The following is a 19,179-nucleotide window of genomic DNA, read 5'->3' on the forward strand; positions in this document are numbered from 1 at the left end:
TGTTGAGGTTAATTGATAGCTCTTTACTTTGCCCAGCAGAGGGAGCCGGGCTAGATACCGGGCCAGGGATGCTGTTGCTGGTTAAACGCAGGTTGGGAACTGCTGACCGCGAGTGAAACTCGAGTGTTTTGGCGCAGTGACCCTGCGAGGGGAACTTGGTGCTCGCGCTGCAGAAGGGGTTGCCATGTCTGCTTTGCCCACACAGGAAAAGCATGACGTGTGTCGCTCTTACGTTGGTAAAGCTGCTGTGAATAATTAGCATACATTCTCTGCTTTTGAATAATCCCCAGTGGCAGCTTTTATTCCCCTAAATGACCTCCAAGGAAGAGTCTTGCAGATAGTATGAAGAAAGCAGCCTCAAACACCTCTCTTTGAAAGCACTGTCCTCAGCAAATTAGACACAGAGGCCTTTGGAATGCTCTGCTGGTTTTACGGAGGATGAAGGTGACTGAGAAGCAGCGTCCGCACTTTAGGTTAAATCCAGACATTTTCCATGCTAAAATAATTCCATTTCTTCACTTGCTTCCTTTTCCTGTAGATCCCTTTCCAATTGATACATTTTATACTGACAGTTTTTACAGATATTGGCAGTGGTCAAACGAAATTCCTGACCAAAATCCAGACAGGAATTTATTGTAAAATAGTTTCTCTTTCTTAGCCAGCTGCTCTTCATTTGGGATAGCAGGGAAGGCAGCTTTAAATTTGTGTCGTAGTTACTCAGAGTTAGTGTACAGTTTTTTGCACTTTATAATAAGTAAAATGGAAATGCAGTCTAGCTGTTATGCGTGGGCCATTCTGATGGGTGGAAGCAGGAGAGGAGGAGTGGGTGCAGAGGAATGACTGAGGCAGAGCGGGCTGGTCCATCTCTGAAGTTTACATTAGCAGTGGGATCATGACATTTTTCATCTTCAGTTATGCAGACAGTCCCAAAGTCGGTCTTCATGCCCTGAAGCAATCCAAATCCTTCATTTCTTTGAGCAGTCTGGTGAGGATGTTGTATTTAACATGTGATGGCCATAGGAATATAATGGTCCTGCTGTCCCTCCATACCTTTACAGCATATAGCCTAAAGAAATCCTCCAGTACCTTTCAGACAAAATGATCATCATGGCTGTAGCCTTTTTTTATGATGTCAACAATCAGTAGGGAAGGAAAATGTGCCATTTGTGTGAGCTGGTACTTTGACAAGTGTGAAGGGAACAGCAAAGTTCGGGCAGCACAGATTGACACAGAGGATCCTGGGTGCATGGAGTTCAGTGCAGGCTCAGAGTTTCAAAGTGTCGGGACTGATCATCCTTTCTGACTCTACAAGTCAGGCTTTCCCCTCGGTGGTCCCTGGGGAGTGAACCTAGATCATTACTCTGGATTTAGGAGCAGTAATTGGGGTGAAAAGGATTTCCTGACTGTGGTGCAAAATGATACAATTGTATCAGCATCCCTGCATTCTTAAAATTGTAGTGCTGCTTGTCACAGTAGAAATATGCACTCCTCTTGCAAATGGGATTCTTTATAGTCTAACTGGAAGGATGGGAGCACTGAGACGCCAACCTCCCCTAGAAGGACGACCTTTCCCTCCACACAGTAGCTCCTGGAGAAGCTCTCTCTCCTTGAGAGCCTCCGCTGAATTGTTCCCTGATGATGCTGCAGGTGATGCTGTTTGAGAAGGTCATATAAAAATGACCAAAAGGATAATGATTAAGTTCCCCAAGAGAAGGATGGGAAACCGAGGAGAAGTGTGGTCCTAGCTGAGGAGCAGGACTGGAGGAATGGCTTTACTCCCTGCAGCCTTCCTTTGTAACCTTGGGTTTATGTCTCACAAAAATCATGTTCTTAAAAGTATTTGGGCCTTAAAGATGTAGGTGAGGGCCTAAGGTTAGACTCCAGAGCCTCTAAAAGTGGCAGTTTAATGGTGTCCCAGCTTTGTGGACTTGCGTCTCAGTTCTTCTCTTGGACAGGGGCTGTAACTGGGGCTCTGCCATGGAGACAGCTACACCAGAGCCTGTGATGTGCCCGGGTACCTTATGCAGCGCTGCAGGCAGTAAGCTGTCTCTTTGTCTGATCTGCCTCGGTGCTAAATCATGTCCAGCCCGTGTTGGTGTGCCACGATGCATTGGCACAGACAATTTTTCAGCACCTGAGGCTCTGGTCTTGAGATTACTGACTTGTTCCCTTCACCAAGAGGAGTAAGAGTAGGGAAGAAATAAGGTGAGAGTAGGGAAGGAATTAGCTTCTCGTGTGTGTCCTTTTTTATTTTCCCCCACTGTGAAGCATTAATTGGTGACTGAATGCAAGAGTTCCTTTCCCCTGTTTGTTCTTACAGTACTTATATAGGAGTTAGTTGCCAAAAAGAAAATGTCATGGTATAATAGTACAAGGGAATGCAAAGCTCACGTGGAAGTGGAACACTGTGAAATGCTGTCAGGTCCTAAGGACACTCCTCTAATAACACTCCTTCCTTGACAAATTACGGAGTAGGCAAAGTAATCTGTGATGAAATGGTCAGACTTGGCATTAACAGCTTGCAAGCCACTGTTTAGCAGCTCAGCGGTTTAGGATTATGGAAATATAAGCAGAGAGGAATATTGTTGTTTGAAATTGTGAGATGGTTTGATAAACTTCCTTCTTTTACAGATTCGGTTAAACAGCAGAGGACTTATCTATTCTGTTGGTCTCCTGCTGGCATCAGTTTTTGTCACAGTATGTATATAGTCTTTCGTTCTTCTTTTCCAAAAGAGGGATTTTTATAGACATTTTCTTCACCTGCCCCTTTCTCACCTCCAGCTGAAATAGTGGTTGCAAAGTCTGTTGTTACGGGATGGGGTGCTCCCTGCTGTTGAAAGCTTCCCAAGACCTTGATCCGGCTCTTTGCAGGAGCTGTCACTCCCACGGGATGGCACTCCTGCTCCTACAGGTTTTCATGGGAGGAGCCTGGGAGAACCATTAGTAATCATCAGTTATTTCTCTGCTAGAGCTGGAGCAGGTCCCTTGATGCATGATGAGATCCATTCTCCTGTGAGACAAGCAGACAAAATGCTGAGCAGGTTGCTCTGTAGGATCCTTCTGAAATACAACGCAGTCCAGAAGAAACAGTGCCTGACAATGTTTCTGTTGAAATCAGTGCTTTGTGTTCCCTGACCTTTCCCAGAAATGATAGAAGAGGAATGATGTGACATCTTCCAAATCTTGAAAACGGGGGCGGCGGGGGGGGGGGGGCGTCCTGTGCAATGCACACCAACACAATTCCCACACACACAAGACTTTTAATCTTTGGTGGGAGCAAATTGTGCAAAGTCAAGCAGTCTCGGACTGTGTGGCTCTAGACTGAGATTCAGAGGAGCACGTGAAGCATTTTGAGTTTAAAAAAAAGGGACCTGGCCTGTAAATCCATTTCTGATTGAATTTAATGGGATTGTTCTTGCTAAAATTAAATTTGCTGCAGGAACTTAAGGTGAGGTGATGTGAGTCAGGGTGGCTTCTGTGACTGCTGCTCTGATTTACTTGAGCTGTGGTTTTCAGCTCACTTGCTGCGGTTTGTGATTGCTTCCAACTGATCATCATCAGTAAGGGGACGGCCCTCTTTTGGCTCCCGTAGCTGAGGAGGGGGTTTACCACTTTGTTCAAAATGTTCCTGCTGTGGTGGCTTACTCTGTGTTTATTGTAGGTTTTTGGTGTCCACGTGAACAAATGGAAACTGGATAAGAAGCTAGGGTGTGTGTGCCTTTCCCTTTACGGCATCTTCCTGTGTTTCTCCATCATGACAGAGTTCAATGTTTTCACTTTTGTGAACTTGCCAATGTGCAGAGATCACTAACGCAGGTGGCAGACTGTCAGGAGGAGCTTCCTTTTTACCTGTGCAATACAAGCCACGGCTGGCATCTCCTGGATGCAGTGCACCTCCAAGTCGTGACCTATATCCTGTTCACTGTTCATAGGACCTGTGGCCCCATCTAGGTTTGTCCTCTCCCTGGCCCCCACAGCCCGGAGCAATCCTTCATCGATGTGAAGAGTTCTTTTCAACATTCGTGTGATTTCCTAGCTCAGTTTTTGAACAGTGTGACTGGGACTCAAGATGAACTGGCTGCTAACTGGCGTTAAGCCAGTCAAAACTAGTCTGCTACAATTCCTTCTTTTTTTAAGTTATTTGATGGAAGACTAATTAATTTATGACTTAAGACTATTGCTACAGTGCAGAAGAGGGTACGTCGTATGGAGGTTGACTTTCAAGGAGAATCATGGGAATTTTTTTTTGGTTGTGGGGGGTGGTTTTTTTGTTTTGTTTGTTTTTAGTTTTTAGGTTTGGGTTTGCAGGTTTTTTTGTTTGTTTGGGGGGTGGGGGTGTTGTTTTTGTTCTTTTTTTTTTTTTTTACTTGCCAGAGATCAACGTCCTCTCTTGCATCTTCTCCTTCTGAGTGCTGGGTCTCCTGTAACAATCCAAAGGCCACAGGGCAGTGTAAAATGGAAATGCTATTCAAGGTACTCAGCATAAGAATGGATAAAAGAAGATTGTCGAGGAAAAAACTGATGACTTTTTACTATAAATAGTTAACCTTGTACAGGTGTGATGAGGAATGCCAGCTAAATGTGGATTCAAAGGGTAAACACCGCTACCATTTTACTATGAATGTTGGAGTTTTATTTATTAGGGCGTTTGTTATTTCCAAGCAATAGTTTGATCGACAGCCCAGGAGGGCTGCCAAGGAGGTGTCCTGGTTTTTAATGATCTGCGTGTGGAAATGGAAGGTCAGAACTTTCTCTCCTTCATCAGATTTTTTGTTTTGGGGGGATTCAATAGTTCATGTCTTATTCGTTCTGAGAAGGACGTAAGTACATGTCAAAACTTTTCTAAATGAGTTGCAGACACTGGTTTCTTTAAGAGGAAAGAGGCATATTTTGCACAGACATAGTTACTGAAGTCATAATTTGCCATTCTTTAAAGAATACACTGGACCTGGCCAGATATTTGTTGTCTTTAGCAGTTGAATTTACCTGATAACAGATCATGTGGATTCATCACCCCTCCTTTGGGAGGGGGGAAGACACAGACAGAGATGGCACATTTTAAAATGTGGAATATCTTCAATGCAGACTCGCTCACAGATCTTAAGTTATTGTGAAAGTTTAGCTATTCATTGTTCCAATATCCCTGCTAGATTTTGTATAATTCTGTACTAATACGCAGGCAGATTCCGCCCCCTGAGAAACACCATCACTGCTTCATTTGTATGTATTGATACTGTGGGTTCTTGCCACTGCAGCTCTTGTATTTACTTTAAGCACTGATCACTTCTGATCCATTTGGTATGTTTTTTCCTCTTGTATATGTTCTACTATGAAATGTATTAAGAGACTACCAGCTAGGTTTTGTCTATGGTACAAACAGTGGCAAATAATAGTAAAGGTACAGCTAACCCTACGTAACAGAAAGAAAGGAAAAAAACCCAAAACACCAAACCCTAAACTATAGCAGGAAATGAAAGAGCTCCAGTTTAAAAGAAAAAAGAAAAGAGCCACGTTCTGTTCACAGATGAAAAGCCAACTTTTATTTCATTTGCACTTTCGGAAGGGATTTTTCCAGTCTGGTTTCCTTTGGGCAAAATGTTGTAAGTGAAAATATTTACACCCTGTGGTTTCCATTCAGCTCAGCACCTGGTTTTCTTTGTTTGTTACACCAAACACGTGGAGGCACTGGCAGCTCTTGCACTGTGCGTGGCAGCGAAGTCCTGTGGAAAAAGCCACGTCCCGTTGGCCTCGCTCGGGGAGCAACGTGTGCCGGTGGATCCCTGGCAAGAAGAAGGAAGGGTCCAGGGACAGGCAGCAGAGAGAGTCGATGACATGCCTGCATCGCCATTTTTCGTCCTGGAAAGCATTTGTGTTGCTGCTTGTTGAGCCCTGCAGCTGTGGTTTGAGCAGCCTTCTCGTACCTGTGCCCGCGGGACATCCTCTTGCGCTAGGAAGCCCACTGTACCTTCCTGTCGTTGGGTCTTTGTTTCTTTTGTCGTTGTTCTTAATGAGATGAATAATAATAATAACAACCACTAAAATGCCTAAAATACTTCCGTAAGTGAAATGATGTTTGCAACAGTGTGGCACGCGTCACTAAAGCCACCCCACAAACACGCAGCTCTGCTCTCATAGCGAGATGCGGTAGCTCCTAAGCAGAGTGTGTGTCCTTGCTGATAAGAGGAAGGAAAAAAAAGGAGAGAAGTTCCATATCAGGGCCTATTATTACTTCTATTTTGAATATTTATACTGCTGCTCCAATGGAGCCAGTTGGATCTATTTCTGCGAAATAGCCATTACCTATCCCATGGCACAAAAACTGCACAAGTATTTTTTAGGAACTTTTCCTACTGGTGTGCATTAAATACTGTAGTAATTGTGTAGTTTTGTGTTGTGTGTAAAACCTGAAATACCTTGCTTTGATACTTGTGTGTGTTCCCAGAATGTTCTGCGAGTCGCTTGTTCTAAGCAGAAGCAAAAGGTACCTGGAACTGCCGTTACCTGTGCCACAGGAGAATTGATAAGCATGTCCTAGAGCGATGCTTCCTGCCAGATGCGCTTCTGATTTGCAGCTAAACCGTCAGGTCCAGGCCTGGTTTGGAACAGAGCAGACCGACTGAATGTGCGTAGCGGTGCCGGAGGGAGCGTGCCTCTCACGTGTGGCAGCACAGTCACAGCCTGTGCAAAAGGCCCCAAGGCAAAAAACCAGCAATTTTTGGCATCCTTCCTGTACGCCGGCTCCAAAAGTCGCGTGGACAGTTCTATTCCGATGCAGTGCAGACTCAGAGCTTTACTGGGCCTTGCAGAGCACTGAGTCTCCCAGAGGCTCTCTCCCTCCCAGGGGTTCTCTCCTCCCGAGGTTGGACTCTGGAGGACAGCCAGTGCCTGGCTTCAGCGTCCCCATGGGAGGCTCTGCTGTGCCCGCGGCTGCCCGAGCTGTGAGCCACCTCCGGCTCAGGAGCCAGCTGGGGGCTGGGGGTGGCTGCTCCAGGGGGAAAGGAGGGAGCTGAGGGGCTCTGAGGCCCGGGGTTGGGGCTGCACGGAGCCACCAGTGAAGCAGTGTTGTGTTGGGCTTTTTTAGCATGACTGTGATTCATTTGCAGTTTTAATCTTCCGAAAGCAAGGGTCACCTTCGCATCTAAGGCTGCTCCGGTTTTTGGACCAGTCAACTGTTTTTGTTTCCATTCCTAGCAATTTCAGACGATCTTTAATGACTATTTCAAAGGGAGATTAAAGAGCCTTTTCCTCCGTGGAGACGCTTCACTGCAGTTCTGACTTTGACTTAAGTATGTGATCCTTGGCTGGCTTCAGATCTGCCTGACATGGATGGCCTCCTTTCGAAGGCAGAATGATAGGATAGGGTATGATAACAGATGGTTTTAAGACATGCTAGGAAAACTGCTTTTGTCCTTACCAAGGGTCAATTTTTTACTTGCCTTTTTTCCCCCCCATTTTTCTTTTTATTTTTGTTTTTCATGCGCTGCACTTCTTGATAGACTTTTTCTGTGATAGGAACACCAATCCGAAATGTGTGCATGGGAGATTTTTTACTTGCACAATTTGTTGGTTTTGCTGTGATGTCACTTGCATGCTTAGTTTCCAGCTCTCTGTCCTCAGCAGTGTCACTGAAATCAACTGATTACCTTTGGATTTGTGATGGTGGTGCTCGTGGAGAACGAGGGGCAGGACTGGCATTTTTTCTTGGCGAAACAAATCAGGTAGAATGGCAGTCTAGTTTAGAAAAAACAACATTCAAGGCAGGTGGAGCAACCTAAAGGTAACGTTTAATACCCTGCTGTCAGAACAGGGCTTTTTATATGTCTTTTCCAAATACCCCTATTGATACTTGTGAGTTAGAATGTAAATTGAATATTGTTGAACAACTTTTTAGAAAACCATAGCTTTCTGCTGATTGACAAAGGTTTCTTATATTAAGATTTTTTGGAAACTCTAATCCTTTCAATTAAAATTCACAGAGATGCGATAGTGTGACGTTTACCTGTTTCAAAGTTACACCACTGGAGCTTTAAACTTGTTTAAAAATAAACTTTAAAAATCAATCTCAGTGGACCATGCTTACCTAGATTCAAATCTGCCTTGTACTTACAAAGTTCCACTTGATCAGCAGCCACTGCAAGTCTGTCTGAAGGAGACTTAAATCTGGGTAAGAATGTCCCTTTTAGGTTGGCACAACTTTAACTTTTAAAGCCATGTTTTTAAGGGAAGTTAAACAGTTTAAACCCATGGTTTTCAGGAAAGCAATGGAGCTTTGAATATTTTGAAAGACCTCAGCCACTTCAGATTTAAGGAGCTGCAGAGTCTGAGTGTGCTGAATGGATGTACCAAGCCGAGTGCAAGGCTTAGTTTCAGGAAGAGAGTTTTCAGTATTCAGGGACTTGAGTGAAATCTGACCTTTGTGAAACCAGGGGCAGAACCCCAGTGACTGTTGTAGGGTCAGTGATGTGTTTGTAGCAGTGAGTCCCGGAAGGGATGGGGACGCTGCATTTTTTTGGGTGAGTGACCTTTTTTTTTCTTACCTGAAAAGATAAATGACTATTAATTTAATAAGGCCAAGCACCTTTAAGGGAATTTACATGAATATTCTGTTAGCACTTCCTGGCCTCAAATCTGAAGCACAGTTCCAAAATGCATCTACTTCTGCCCAAACTGCTCGGACTTGTCTGGCTGAATCTGCAGAACCGAGCTTGGTGTGGACAAATCCCTGCCTTTTGGAGAAGTTCACTTTATTCCTGGGAAAGCAATAGGGTAAGAAATGGCAGTCTGTTTCATTGTGCCCTGGGGATGTAAATTGGCTATGAAATCAAGTGTATGCTGGCCTGAAACAGTCTGTCATCACAAGCAAGTTATCCACTTGGGTTTGGGTAGAAGCATCTAATTTCAGGAAGGCTTCTAAAAAAAGCACAGTTTGTTTAAAGCAACATATTTTTAAATGTATTTATGTAGCAAAAATGACTTCATTGTGGTATTTTTTAGATAGGTTTCTGTTTTTCTAATAGACTTGCAGAACAAGTTTGAAACCCTCCACACCAGAACAACCTGACAGAAATCTTGTCAGTGTAATCTTCATCTGCCGGGTTGGATTTGAATGGTGCTAAAAGTCAACGTGATAATTTTACAGCAGCAATGCAACGTAACGTTTTTACTGCCAGCTGAGGAAAAACACACCTCTGGATGCCTGACCCTGTGAGGATGTTTGTAGGTGATTACAGATCTGCTCCACTGTTGAGCATTTGTCGCCGAGGTTTTCCATTGGCGTGCCTGACAAGCAGAGCAAGACCTGGGGTTCCTGGAGGAGAGCAGTGCCTGCTGCTGAACGTTTTGTCCTGTAATGTGAGGAGAGGGCTGCTGGTGCACAGGCCCCTTGGCTACTGGTTACTGCTGCCAGTGCTCCTTTTCCATAGCAGGAGCATGTATTTCTCTGAGGACCAAGTCTTACCTTAGCTCTGGTCAGCGTTGCTTTTGGCCGACGAATGCTGGAGCAGGGGAGGCAGCAAGGGCTCCGTTCACTTTCTGTGTGTAGAGGCAGATGTTGGGTGGCAGATGCTGTGTCACAGGAGGACTTTGGATAGAGCCTGTATAAATGTTGGGACGTTCCATGAAATCTTTCCCAAGAGCAGGCATCCCTGTACACCCAGCAGCCACCTGCTTGCTTCCTTATTTTGTCTTGCTCCTTGTGTTGCCAGGATTCAGAATTTTGCTTCCACTTTCTCATAAGCTGCATCCCTCTGACATTGAAGGCTGAGCCACGTCCTGCCTTCTGTAACACAGAATTAATGCTCTGGGCTAGCAGAAATGGTGTGCAGGCTTTGATCCAGTAAGCTGATGGGAGAAAATGCAAGCAGATCCTTGCTTGGCGTACCAGCCTCCGAGCACCTGACTCCGAAGAGCATGAGCTGCCTGCCTGGGAAGTGCCCCAAGCCACTGGGACAATCAGTCACTGCACAAGTACGTGGGGACGCTTTTCGTGGGATATGTGTGTTTTCAGAGACTCTTTCAAGGGAGTTTTGTACCCTGTGCAAAGACATGCTTTGTACAATAAATATAATTGATCTAATTAAGGGATTCTAGATCTGACCTGGGCCTTTTACACTTTGTGAAGCCAGATTATACTATATGGGAGTTTTACTGAGGGACTCAGTTATAAGTTCATATAATTCATAGGCAGGTTTTTAGTGTTATTTTTTTTAAATGTATGAACATAGATTTGTATTCAAAGTACAATATTTATACATATATATATACACACTTTACCTAGTAAATTATATGTGTTAACTGTTGTTAAATTGATGCCCTGTGGTAACCAGCTGTTACTGCAAAGGAATAAATTCTTATCATGGCAACTGCTAAGATGCTGTAAATGTATGAGTATTCACGACAGTCTTATACATACCTATTTATAAACTCAAGCAAAGTTTTTATTTGTTTTAGCAAGGTATTGTGAGTGGTGCATGGCAGTTGCCTGTCTGTAATATATCAGGTCAAAAGCCTAAACAGCTTATCTGTGTGCATTCAGCAATATTTCTAATTATTGTTAGTCATTTGAAATCCCAGTTCTATTGCTGAATGTAAAGTTAGCCTGGGGGGGTGGGGAGGGGGAAGAGCACGCACAAGACATTGAGGAGCTCAGAAAGTTCTGCACTGCAGTATTTATGCATTTTATTTATTTATTTATCAAACACAGAGAGCTGAGCCCCTGGTTCAAGAAAACATTTCCCCATGCTGGCAGAAGATTTAGGAACCTAATTTCGGTGCCCTCCTAAAGCTAATGCCAAGTTCCCCTGGACCAGGGGCCAAGCAGACTAAGCTATTTAAAGCATAATTCCGTCCTTTTAAGTGGCCACAAGAAGGGGTGAGACCTTCTCAAATGCTTCTTTTAACTTCTTTTAGTAGAGAAGCTGAGAAATGCTGAGAGATCCAAGGATGCTTCTGCAGCTCATCTGTAAGAGTAGAAATATATAAATAATAAATACTCCTTGCACTTTTAATATTTGTAATACCCCAGTCCTGAGGTACTGTTTGCAATAATCAAAATTCACATTTCAAAAGCTACCCACAAGTAGATTTTTTTTATTACTACTTTGTAGAGGTTTTTTTTTTGTTCCCCCTTTTCATTAAGGAAGTAATCTTCCTTTGGCTTGTTTTGCCAGTTCTTTTTAACAATAAGTGATTGGCTCTGGTTTAATGTGAAGATCCCCCTAAACCAGGAGTCATGTGCCAGCAAATGCTTGGGGGTAGCCAACGTTTATTGTCCCAGCTTAATGACAGGGTTGTTCCCATTTACAGCAGGCAAGGACCTCCCACCTTGAAATCCTGCAGTAAAAGCCGTCCCACCACTCACAACCACAATAATCCCCTATTTCCACCGCACTGGTTTGGTTTGGGGGGGTCAGCAGATCTCCAGTGTAGAAGAATATATCACATCATCACTATCAGTGTGGATGATGTAGGGCTTACTGGGGGAAAACACAACAGCACCAATGGAGTTCTTTTACAGACCATGTATTGGGGGGGACTGGAAGTCTTTCTTTTGCCAGCGTTAAAGACATGGGGGAGTTAGAGATCAGGAAAGAAAAAAATGGAAGATAAAGGCAGAATGCACAAAGTACAGCCTCAGTCTTTCATGAAGGTTTGTATAATGTTCAAGTTTTGCATAGAGTGAGCTCCCATATTCTGTCAAGCATAGAGCTCAGCTGAGTTGTTCATTCTTGGTTCTCAGAAACAACCTTTTTCTCTCATGTTTCTCACTGCTGTGTCAGGACCTCTGAGCGTAATGTGCATTTCTGTATCACAGAACTGCTTTGTGAAGTCGCTTACGTGAAGTGAGCGGGCACATAGATTGAACCACAACAGGTTTTTGAAAGAAGCCAAAGCAAGATGTTTGTGTAGTAACTTTGTTCTGATGGATTTTTTTTTTTTTTAATGGCTGCCAGAAGCAAAGGACACAAAGTGTGATTCTGTAATCATGCAGCACCAGTGGAGGGCAAATGCTAGCGTGAATAGTATGGCATCACAAAAAGCTGTCTGTTGTGGAATTCAGATATTGGCAAGTTTCACGGGTCGCATTTACATGAAGATTTGCCTGGATGCTACTTGATCTTTGCAACCCTTGGTCTTTGATCAGGAAAGGTGAGAAGTACTTCGTCCCTTTCTCAGGGAGAAGGGAGAGAGATGCCTAAGCCAATGTCTCCGGACTCGCACCCTGGCTGCACAGGCGTGCAAGTAGCAATCTGTGTACCTGAGAGCTCACTGGTGTGCAGTGACCTTCGCAGTGCATTGAAGATTTAGGGGTAAATTTTAGTTAGTGTTCCCTTGAGGAACAGTGTGATTGACTTCACTGTCTCCCCTCGTAAAGCTGAGAATCCCTACTGTGCAGGCAGTATGTGTGTGAGATTACTAACGGAATGTTACCTTCGTCCTTGCATCGAATCTTTGTTTTCCAGACTGAAACCATACTAGGAAGATGTTTGTTCATAAGGGTTTGGGGGACTTTGATTTTTTGCTGTCTGTCAAAGTCTTGTGCAACATGAACCCTCCCGGCAAGGTCTGGCAGTCGTTTGGGTGTTCTCCTTGCTGGTGCATCCATTGGAGCTTCAGCCAGTGGGACATGTGGGAGTGCAGGGGTGGTCCTTCCACTGGTCCCAGACACAGGTGTGTGACAAGCAGCGGAAGGGTCACTCCTGCCGAGCACTCCAGCACGGGCCTGGCAATCGGAATTGAGGCACAGGTGAATCAGGATTCCACAAAACAAAAGGGTGGGCAGACAGACCTGTTAATCCTCAAGTGTGCTGCACAAGTTTTATCCCCTTCGCGTGTTTTAGCCAAGCCCAAACTGTGGCGTGTACGTGGTGCCAAGCCAAAGGCAGCCAAGCTCGGCACCCACGGTCAGCCTGGCATCACCAAGGCATGTGGGGGCAGCCCCAGGTCCAGCACTCTGTCCGGGGGGTGTTTAAATCATTTCAGGGCCCAGCAGTCAGCTGTTCAAGATGTGATAATTTCACAGAGCTACAGTGGACAATTTGGGTTTGTGCTGTTGCTGAAGCCTTAGGCTGCTGAATGTGATCCCTGCTGTGGCTTGCTCTAAAACAGACACCTGAGACCGTGCCAGTCTGAATCGTGGGCGTGGTGGGTTCTCTGCCTTGTGGCACAGTCACAGCATCCAAGCTGCAGGAAACACAGCAATAAAAGTGTCTGATAGGAGCACCTTTGGTTCGAGTGGGGAGCAAACGACACGGGGTCCCTTATCTCTGGGCAATTCTGTGATGCTTCTAATCATAAGGAAGAAGATGTAGGTGGAACTGAGTGCAAATGTACATATAATGTATGTTCATTTACAACCAGCCAGAAAGCAAAATAAGCAGTGGTTTCTAGTAGAATAATTCTACTCAAAATAGCTTTTTATTAAGTCAGCTTAAAAGTGTTAAAATGGTGGAGCCACAGACAAAACATTTGTTACCTTTTGAAATGAGTTGCAATGGTTTTGTCATACTTGTACAAGTGTTATAAGGTCAGCCTTTCTGTATGTTTTACAACTTACTGTAGAGTAGTCTTCTATGCCTAGCTGTTCCACTTGCCTGTGTAAGTTACAAATCTAACAGAAATGAAAGCATGCATTTTTCTCTGTTTGCTGGTAACCTTGAAATTAGAAACTTGTATTTCTGTGTTTTTAATGTGTTATATTATAAACAAAATTCACAGCACTATTGTCTATGGAATATCAAAAAGTTTTATTAGAATGAATTACTTTAAATGTTTTGTCAATTGATTTAATAATGTGTCAGACATCTACACTAAGACAATATAATGTTTATCAATAAAAATATCCTCTCTTTGTACTAACTTAACACTTCAGGGTGTGCTTGGACATAGGAGTAGAGCACCCCTGTGGGTTCCAATCCCAATTATTTATTAATTTTTGGCTTAATTTTGAGAGTACTCCATACCCCTTGTTTGACCTGAGCATTGGATATGGGAGCAAAGAAAGAAGAAAAGAGAGCTTTTTTTTATACTTTGTATTACCTGTGCCACTGCATGTGTGTTTGCTGTGAAACACAGCGGTTCCTTTAGAAGTCATCCAGGACATGTAGGAATCTGTGCAGAAGCAAACACTCTGGGAATTTTATTTGTTATTATATGAAGAGTCAAATAATGCTTTTTTACAGCAGCACAGATCTGAAATTACTGGACTGGCGTTAGTTAATCTCTTCTAGCATAGGGAAGTGGGAGCTGACTGTCACTCTCCCAGCTGGAGCAATCCGTGCCTGTGCCTGCTTCAGCCACTGACAGCCGTACTGGTGAGAGCCAGTCCTCCCTCCGAAGCAGTTCCTGGAGTAAAGTTTTCAGTAATGCTTGGAATAATAATGAGGGGGCGGGCAGCTTCCCTTACAGAGCAAAGCACTTGTGGGCAGGGCTGGTCAGAAGCCCGCGCTTTGAGAGAGGGAAATGCTTGTGCTGCTTTTCTACTCTGCATCAGCTGGGGAGCTGCAGTGTCCCCCCCCAGCTCAGCCTGCCGGGGTGACAGGATGCTTCTTCCTCCTCCCTCATCCCATGGGACACTTCAGCTGACCCTCCTCCCGCTGTACGCTCCCTGAAGGAAGAGCTTGAGATCCTGGAATGTAATTGGGTCTGGCTGCCTCCCCTTGAGCCCCTTTGACTTGTGTCTTTGTAACAGCCGCTGATGAAAGGATTTGTTCGGTCTGAAGCACCCGCCGTGTCTGCAAGAAGCAGTGCTGTGTCTTAGGCAGGTTGTTTACACATCCACAGCTCATTCCAGGTACAGAAGAGTCCTGCAGTGCAGAAAAGGAACACCTGCTGATCCTACACCTCTGTCCACGAGCACAGTGGGGGGGATGAGGTGCAGCTTTTGATGTTAATGCAGGAAATGTCTTTGATCAGTGCCAGCCCAGCAGTTGTCTTGAAAATATTTTTCACTGGTGGGATTGTTTGCTTTCCATCCCTGTGTGCTTGCAACCCAAAGCATATGTTGGAATCCATACAGATGCTCCATCTCTGTAGATACTTCCCCATGACTGGTTTTCTGGTTCAAGGATAATCTTGCTTCTCGTCACAATTTGGTGCAGCTCCAGTCGGCTGTTGGACTCTGAAGATACTCTCACTTCCTACCCCCTGCCACGGTGATATGCCAAATATGCATATTTTTTGATTCTGCCTTGTGATTGCTTCACTTTAGAAAATTTTTATGTAGTTTACAGCCTGGAAAGTTAGAAATTGGTTTTCAGAGATTGGGCAAGTAACTGACTTTCTAAACCACTTTCATTAAAATTAGGAAAATCAGAGTGTGAAGACAAGCCACCATTGCTTTCACTGGAGTGGACATGGATGAATATGTATTCATATTCACATATTCACTTTTGCTTTTGTAGAAGCTTGTTTCTGTGTTGCCTTCACAGTTATTCTACAACCATCACAAACCCTGACTAAGCAAAGATGTGAATTCTCAGTGCAGAACAAAAAAATTGAAGGATCAGAGCAAAAGTACAAACTGGTTAAAAAGAAACTAAGCCTCCTCTCCCACATGACCATCTTAAATATGCAAAACTAGAGCACAGATCCTGGGTATTTTCCCCTTTGGAGGTCACTTCTAGCTTGCTTTACAGAAGCCTGACTTGTGCCTTTGCCACCCCAGAAGTTACTTGCTTTGAAATAATACTTGCAGAGGAAAGAGATCTGTTCCCTGTAAATTCCAGATAACAATCTCCCTCCAGGCTGTGCCTACTTGATTTTGACCTGTTTATTCCAACAGAAAGAGTGTGTGCATGCTGAGCAGGATGTCGTGGGGCTGCTTGGCATCCCAAAGCAATGGGGTTTTGCACTGCAGGAAGGCTGGGGCATTTCCGTACAGCTCTTGTGCACACATCCCAGCTCCAGGTGAGACTTCCTACCTGAGGCTTCTCCCCATCCTTGCACGGGCATGCTAGGACATGGACATCCTAGACAGGTTAACCGCACCCTGGAAAACAAGGGCTTAATCGTTAGAGCTTTTAGTGCCAAAGTAAAATTGCTCTGCTGCCTAAAACTGGGCAGCCTCCGGGTTGCTGCTGGGCTGCACAGCTCCTGAAGTGCAGCTTCCAGTCAGCCTGTGGCGCTGGGAGGTGGATGCACTCGGGGAGTCCCAAGCACGCTGTGCTTGCTGGAACGCTGAAGCAGACAGAGGCAGCGTGTGGCCATGCCTTGGGAGGGCAGTGTGGAGACACGGGACTTGGGATGAGCTGCAGGTATGTTGGTTTTGCGTGGTTTTCCTCCCTGCTGCAATGGTGATCAGCCCTCTGGGCACAGCTGAGCATGTGCCCACTTCCCGTCCAGCTGCCTCGAGCAGGCTGCAGCATTCAGAGAGGAGGAGGAGGCTGATCTTCAGCCTCTGGCTGTGGGGAACAAACAGCGCTCTCTTCACAGTGCCAAGCAAATCGCTAGAGAAGAGGAGTAGCACAGAATAAACAAAAACAATTGAATATACCACAGCCTGGAGAGAGCAGGTGCAGTGAAACCGCTTCAGACTGTGCACACAAGAAGATTTTACAAGTGAGCCTTTAAAGAATAACTGGGGAAAAGGAAAAGTGGCATAATTAATGTATCAGCTGCCGTGCAAATGTCTCAAACAAGTAACATTTTAAAGAGAGAGCTCTGCTTTGTGTGTGAACTTAAATCAACACTTGTCCTGCCTGAAATTCTTTTGTGCTGACTGCAGGGAGAGCTTGGATTTTAGAAGTGTGTTTTCTAATGTTGCAGAGCAATGCCATCTAGGGCATAGAGCCTTACAGTTATTCCTAACAGGAATGCTATCCATCCTTAGTGACAGAGCTTCCTGGATTGAATATTTATAACTGGTTCATCACATCTGCATTAGGCCTGTTGAAATTTGCTCATTTTCAATATCTGCTTCCAGTTTTCTGGACTATGCTCAGTGTCAGGTATTAATGGATTGCTTTGTCTCAACTGGAACATAATGAATTTCTGGATATACCTTATTTCTTCCTTAAATCCTCTTGGCAGCTTTCATCCGTGCAGCACAGCAGGGATTATCGATGGTCTCTCTAATCTTCAGCTACTCAAGGAATCTGCTATGGCTGTGATTAGAGCCACAGTACACTTGGGCAGTAGATTAAAATATTAAATCTAACAGGCCAGATCTTGTTATCCTCACTCAAAGCTACTTACTGTATTGTTGAGGCTCCCTGTTCAAACCAAGCTGCCTGTAGAGTAGTGGTGTGCGTTAGCTGAACACACCCCAACAACCTGGCCCGGTCACAGCTCTGTCCTCACTCCTGGGTGATGCAGCTCTCTCCAGGCTGAAGATGAAGTGCCAAATACAAGGTAACAATCTGCTGGGTTGAGTGGAGGTCTGTGGCAGTAATGACTTACGAACCTGGACTCGTGGTCCAGGTTCATTTTTTTATGTACCATCTCTTCCTCTTGCTTCCTGCTGTTTGAACTCATGATGCTTGGCCTTTCTCGAGAATGGTTGCAGTATTCAGTGGCACTTTGGACAAATACTGTTTGCCTCTGCAATGGGTTTTGTTCTGTGTACACGAATTTGCTCCCCAGTAGAGAATAGCAAGTGCTTTAGCTCTCAAACCAATCTCAGGACATTCTTCAAACTCCCAAGGCTGCACACCAGGTTCTAGACCAGCCAGCTTCTCCCTGCCTCTGTGAGAGTTACATTTGCAGCTGATCATCCTCAAGTTACTGGTCTTGTATGACTTTGTTGTTTTTACAGGGTGCTCCAAACCGAAAGCAAAATACTTGACTACAACATGAAAGCATACTGGGAAATGTTAGTACTTTCACTAATAAACACAAGAGCCTTCAGTGTAGCTGCAGGAATTCTTTCCCCTCCCTTGGAATAATGGAATTCTTGCTGCTATCTGAGCATAGAGGGGGCCTGATTCTCCTCCAGGTTCGTAGTTCGTTGGTTCCAAGGGGTAATAAAGCAAATGCCTGCTGACACCTCAGAACAGCATTGCCTGTGGGCACTCCAAGTCTGGAGAAGGGTTAGATGTTAAAAGTATTAATTAAGAAGCATAAATTACATGAGTAATTAAATTTTTGCAGGGTCTAGTTAAACAGTGCACTGTTAAAAAAACACGATGCTGAAGTGACAAATAATAGGTTCATCACAGTTCTCCATACTGACCTGTTGTCCCATAAATTGGTATGGTGTATGTCACTCCTCACTGTAACTGGAGATCTGGAGCACAGATGACTTTATTTAGAAAACTATTTTAAAGCCAGGCTACAAACGCTGTCTTTTTCCCTCTTCAGTGTAAAGATAAAAGGATGAATCACAATCATTGCTTTCCTGCAAGTTAAGGCAGCTGTGAGAGAAAGACTGGAAATATCAGCCTGGCTTTTTTGAAGGTGATGAGAGCATGCTGGTTTTTGCCAGGACTCCATCCACCCATAATGAAGGCAGAGGCTGGTTTCCTCAGTAGCTGGTACTTCCAAGTCCAAGCTTGGATCAAGTCAAGTCGCTGTGCTTCAGTGGTGGGTGAAAGACAGCAATCAGCGGTGCTGAACTTGGGCGGACAGAGGAAGTCCTTACCCAAACACAGGTCCTACCACTGCTTCTCTCCTACCCACACAGTGCCACCTAAAAAAAGATACGTGCTCAGCAGTGGGATCAGAACATGGCTCTGATCATCCTCAAGTTCCTGAGGATTACTCACAGCTAGTGTCTGGCAGTCATCACCTCCCTTGACAGAGATCTCATCACTACTGCCACATTACTTTGGCTCGGACTGTAGAGAAAGGAATAGCTTTTGGCAGATACACAGCTGGAATGAGCTTTCATTGGCAGCTGGAGGCTCGTTAGTGCGCCTCCCTTCTTGCTCCCTGAGCTAGTGAGGCTGCTGGTGAAGAGATGGATAAGATGCCATAGCCCTCACACCTTCCTTACACGGAGAGGGCAGGATGTGTGTGGTGTTCCTCTGTTGCTCTGACTCTGCAGGGGCTTTCTGAGAAACTTGGGCTTCTGGTGCACACCTTCTTTGGGAGCTGAGATGTCCAAGCCTTCGCACATCCCTGTATGGATGCACATTTTGTGTGAATACTGTTTCAAAAAAATTCTTGAAATTAAAAGAGAGGGAAGGTAAAAAGTAAGTGCTGCTGAGCTGGAAATGGAGTTATGCGGCTTTTCCACTTACT

At 44.7% G+C, this 19,179-nt stretch overlaps 1 protein-coding gene across 2 annotated transcripts in view; it reads left to right on the plus strand.

Moving 5' to 3' along the window:
- The window catches only part of SLC24A3 (solute carrier family 24 member 3), a 117,797-nt gene extending 103,944 nt beyond the window's left edge, over window positions 1–13,853 (plus strand). For both annotated transcript variants that reach the window (XM_032104415.1, XM_032104416.1), the window contains exons 16-17: window positions 2,632–2,697; window positions 3,662–13,853. In XM_032104415.1, the coding sequence (XP_031960306.1) occupies window positions 2,632–2,697; window positions 3,662–3,811 (216 nt within the window). In that variant the 3' untranslated portion in view covers window positions 3,812–13,853. The remainder of the gene's footprint in view (window positions 1–2,631; window positions 2,698–3,661) is intronic.
- Window positions 13,854–19,179: the final 5,326 nt, after the last annotated feature.

This window comes from Corvus moneduloides, chromosome 3 (assembly GCF_009650955.1).
Source record: "Corvus moneduloides isolate bCorMon1 chromosome 3, bCorMon1.pri, whole genome shotgun sequence".
Taxonomy (NCBI): domain Eukaryota; kingdom Metazoa; phylum Chordata; class Aves; order Passeriformes; family Corvidae; genus Corvus; species Corvus moneduloides.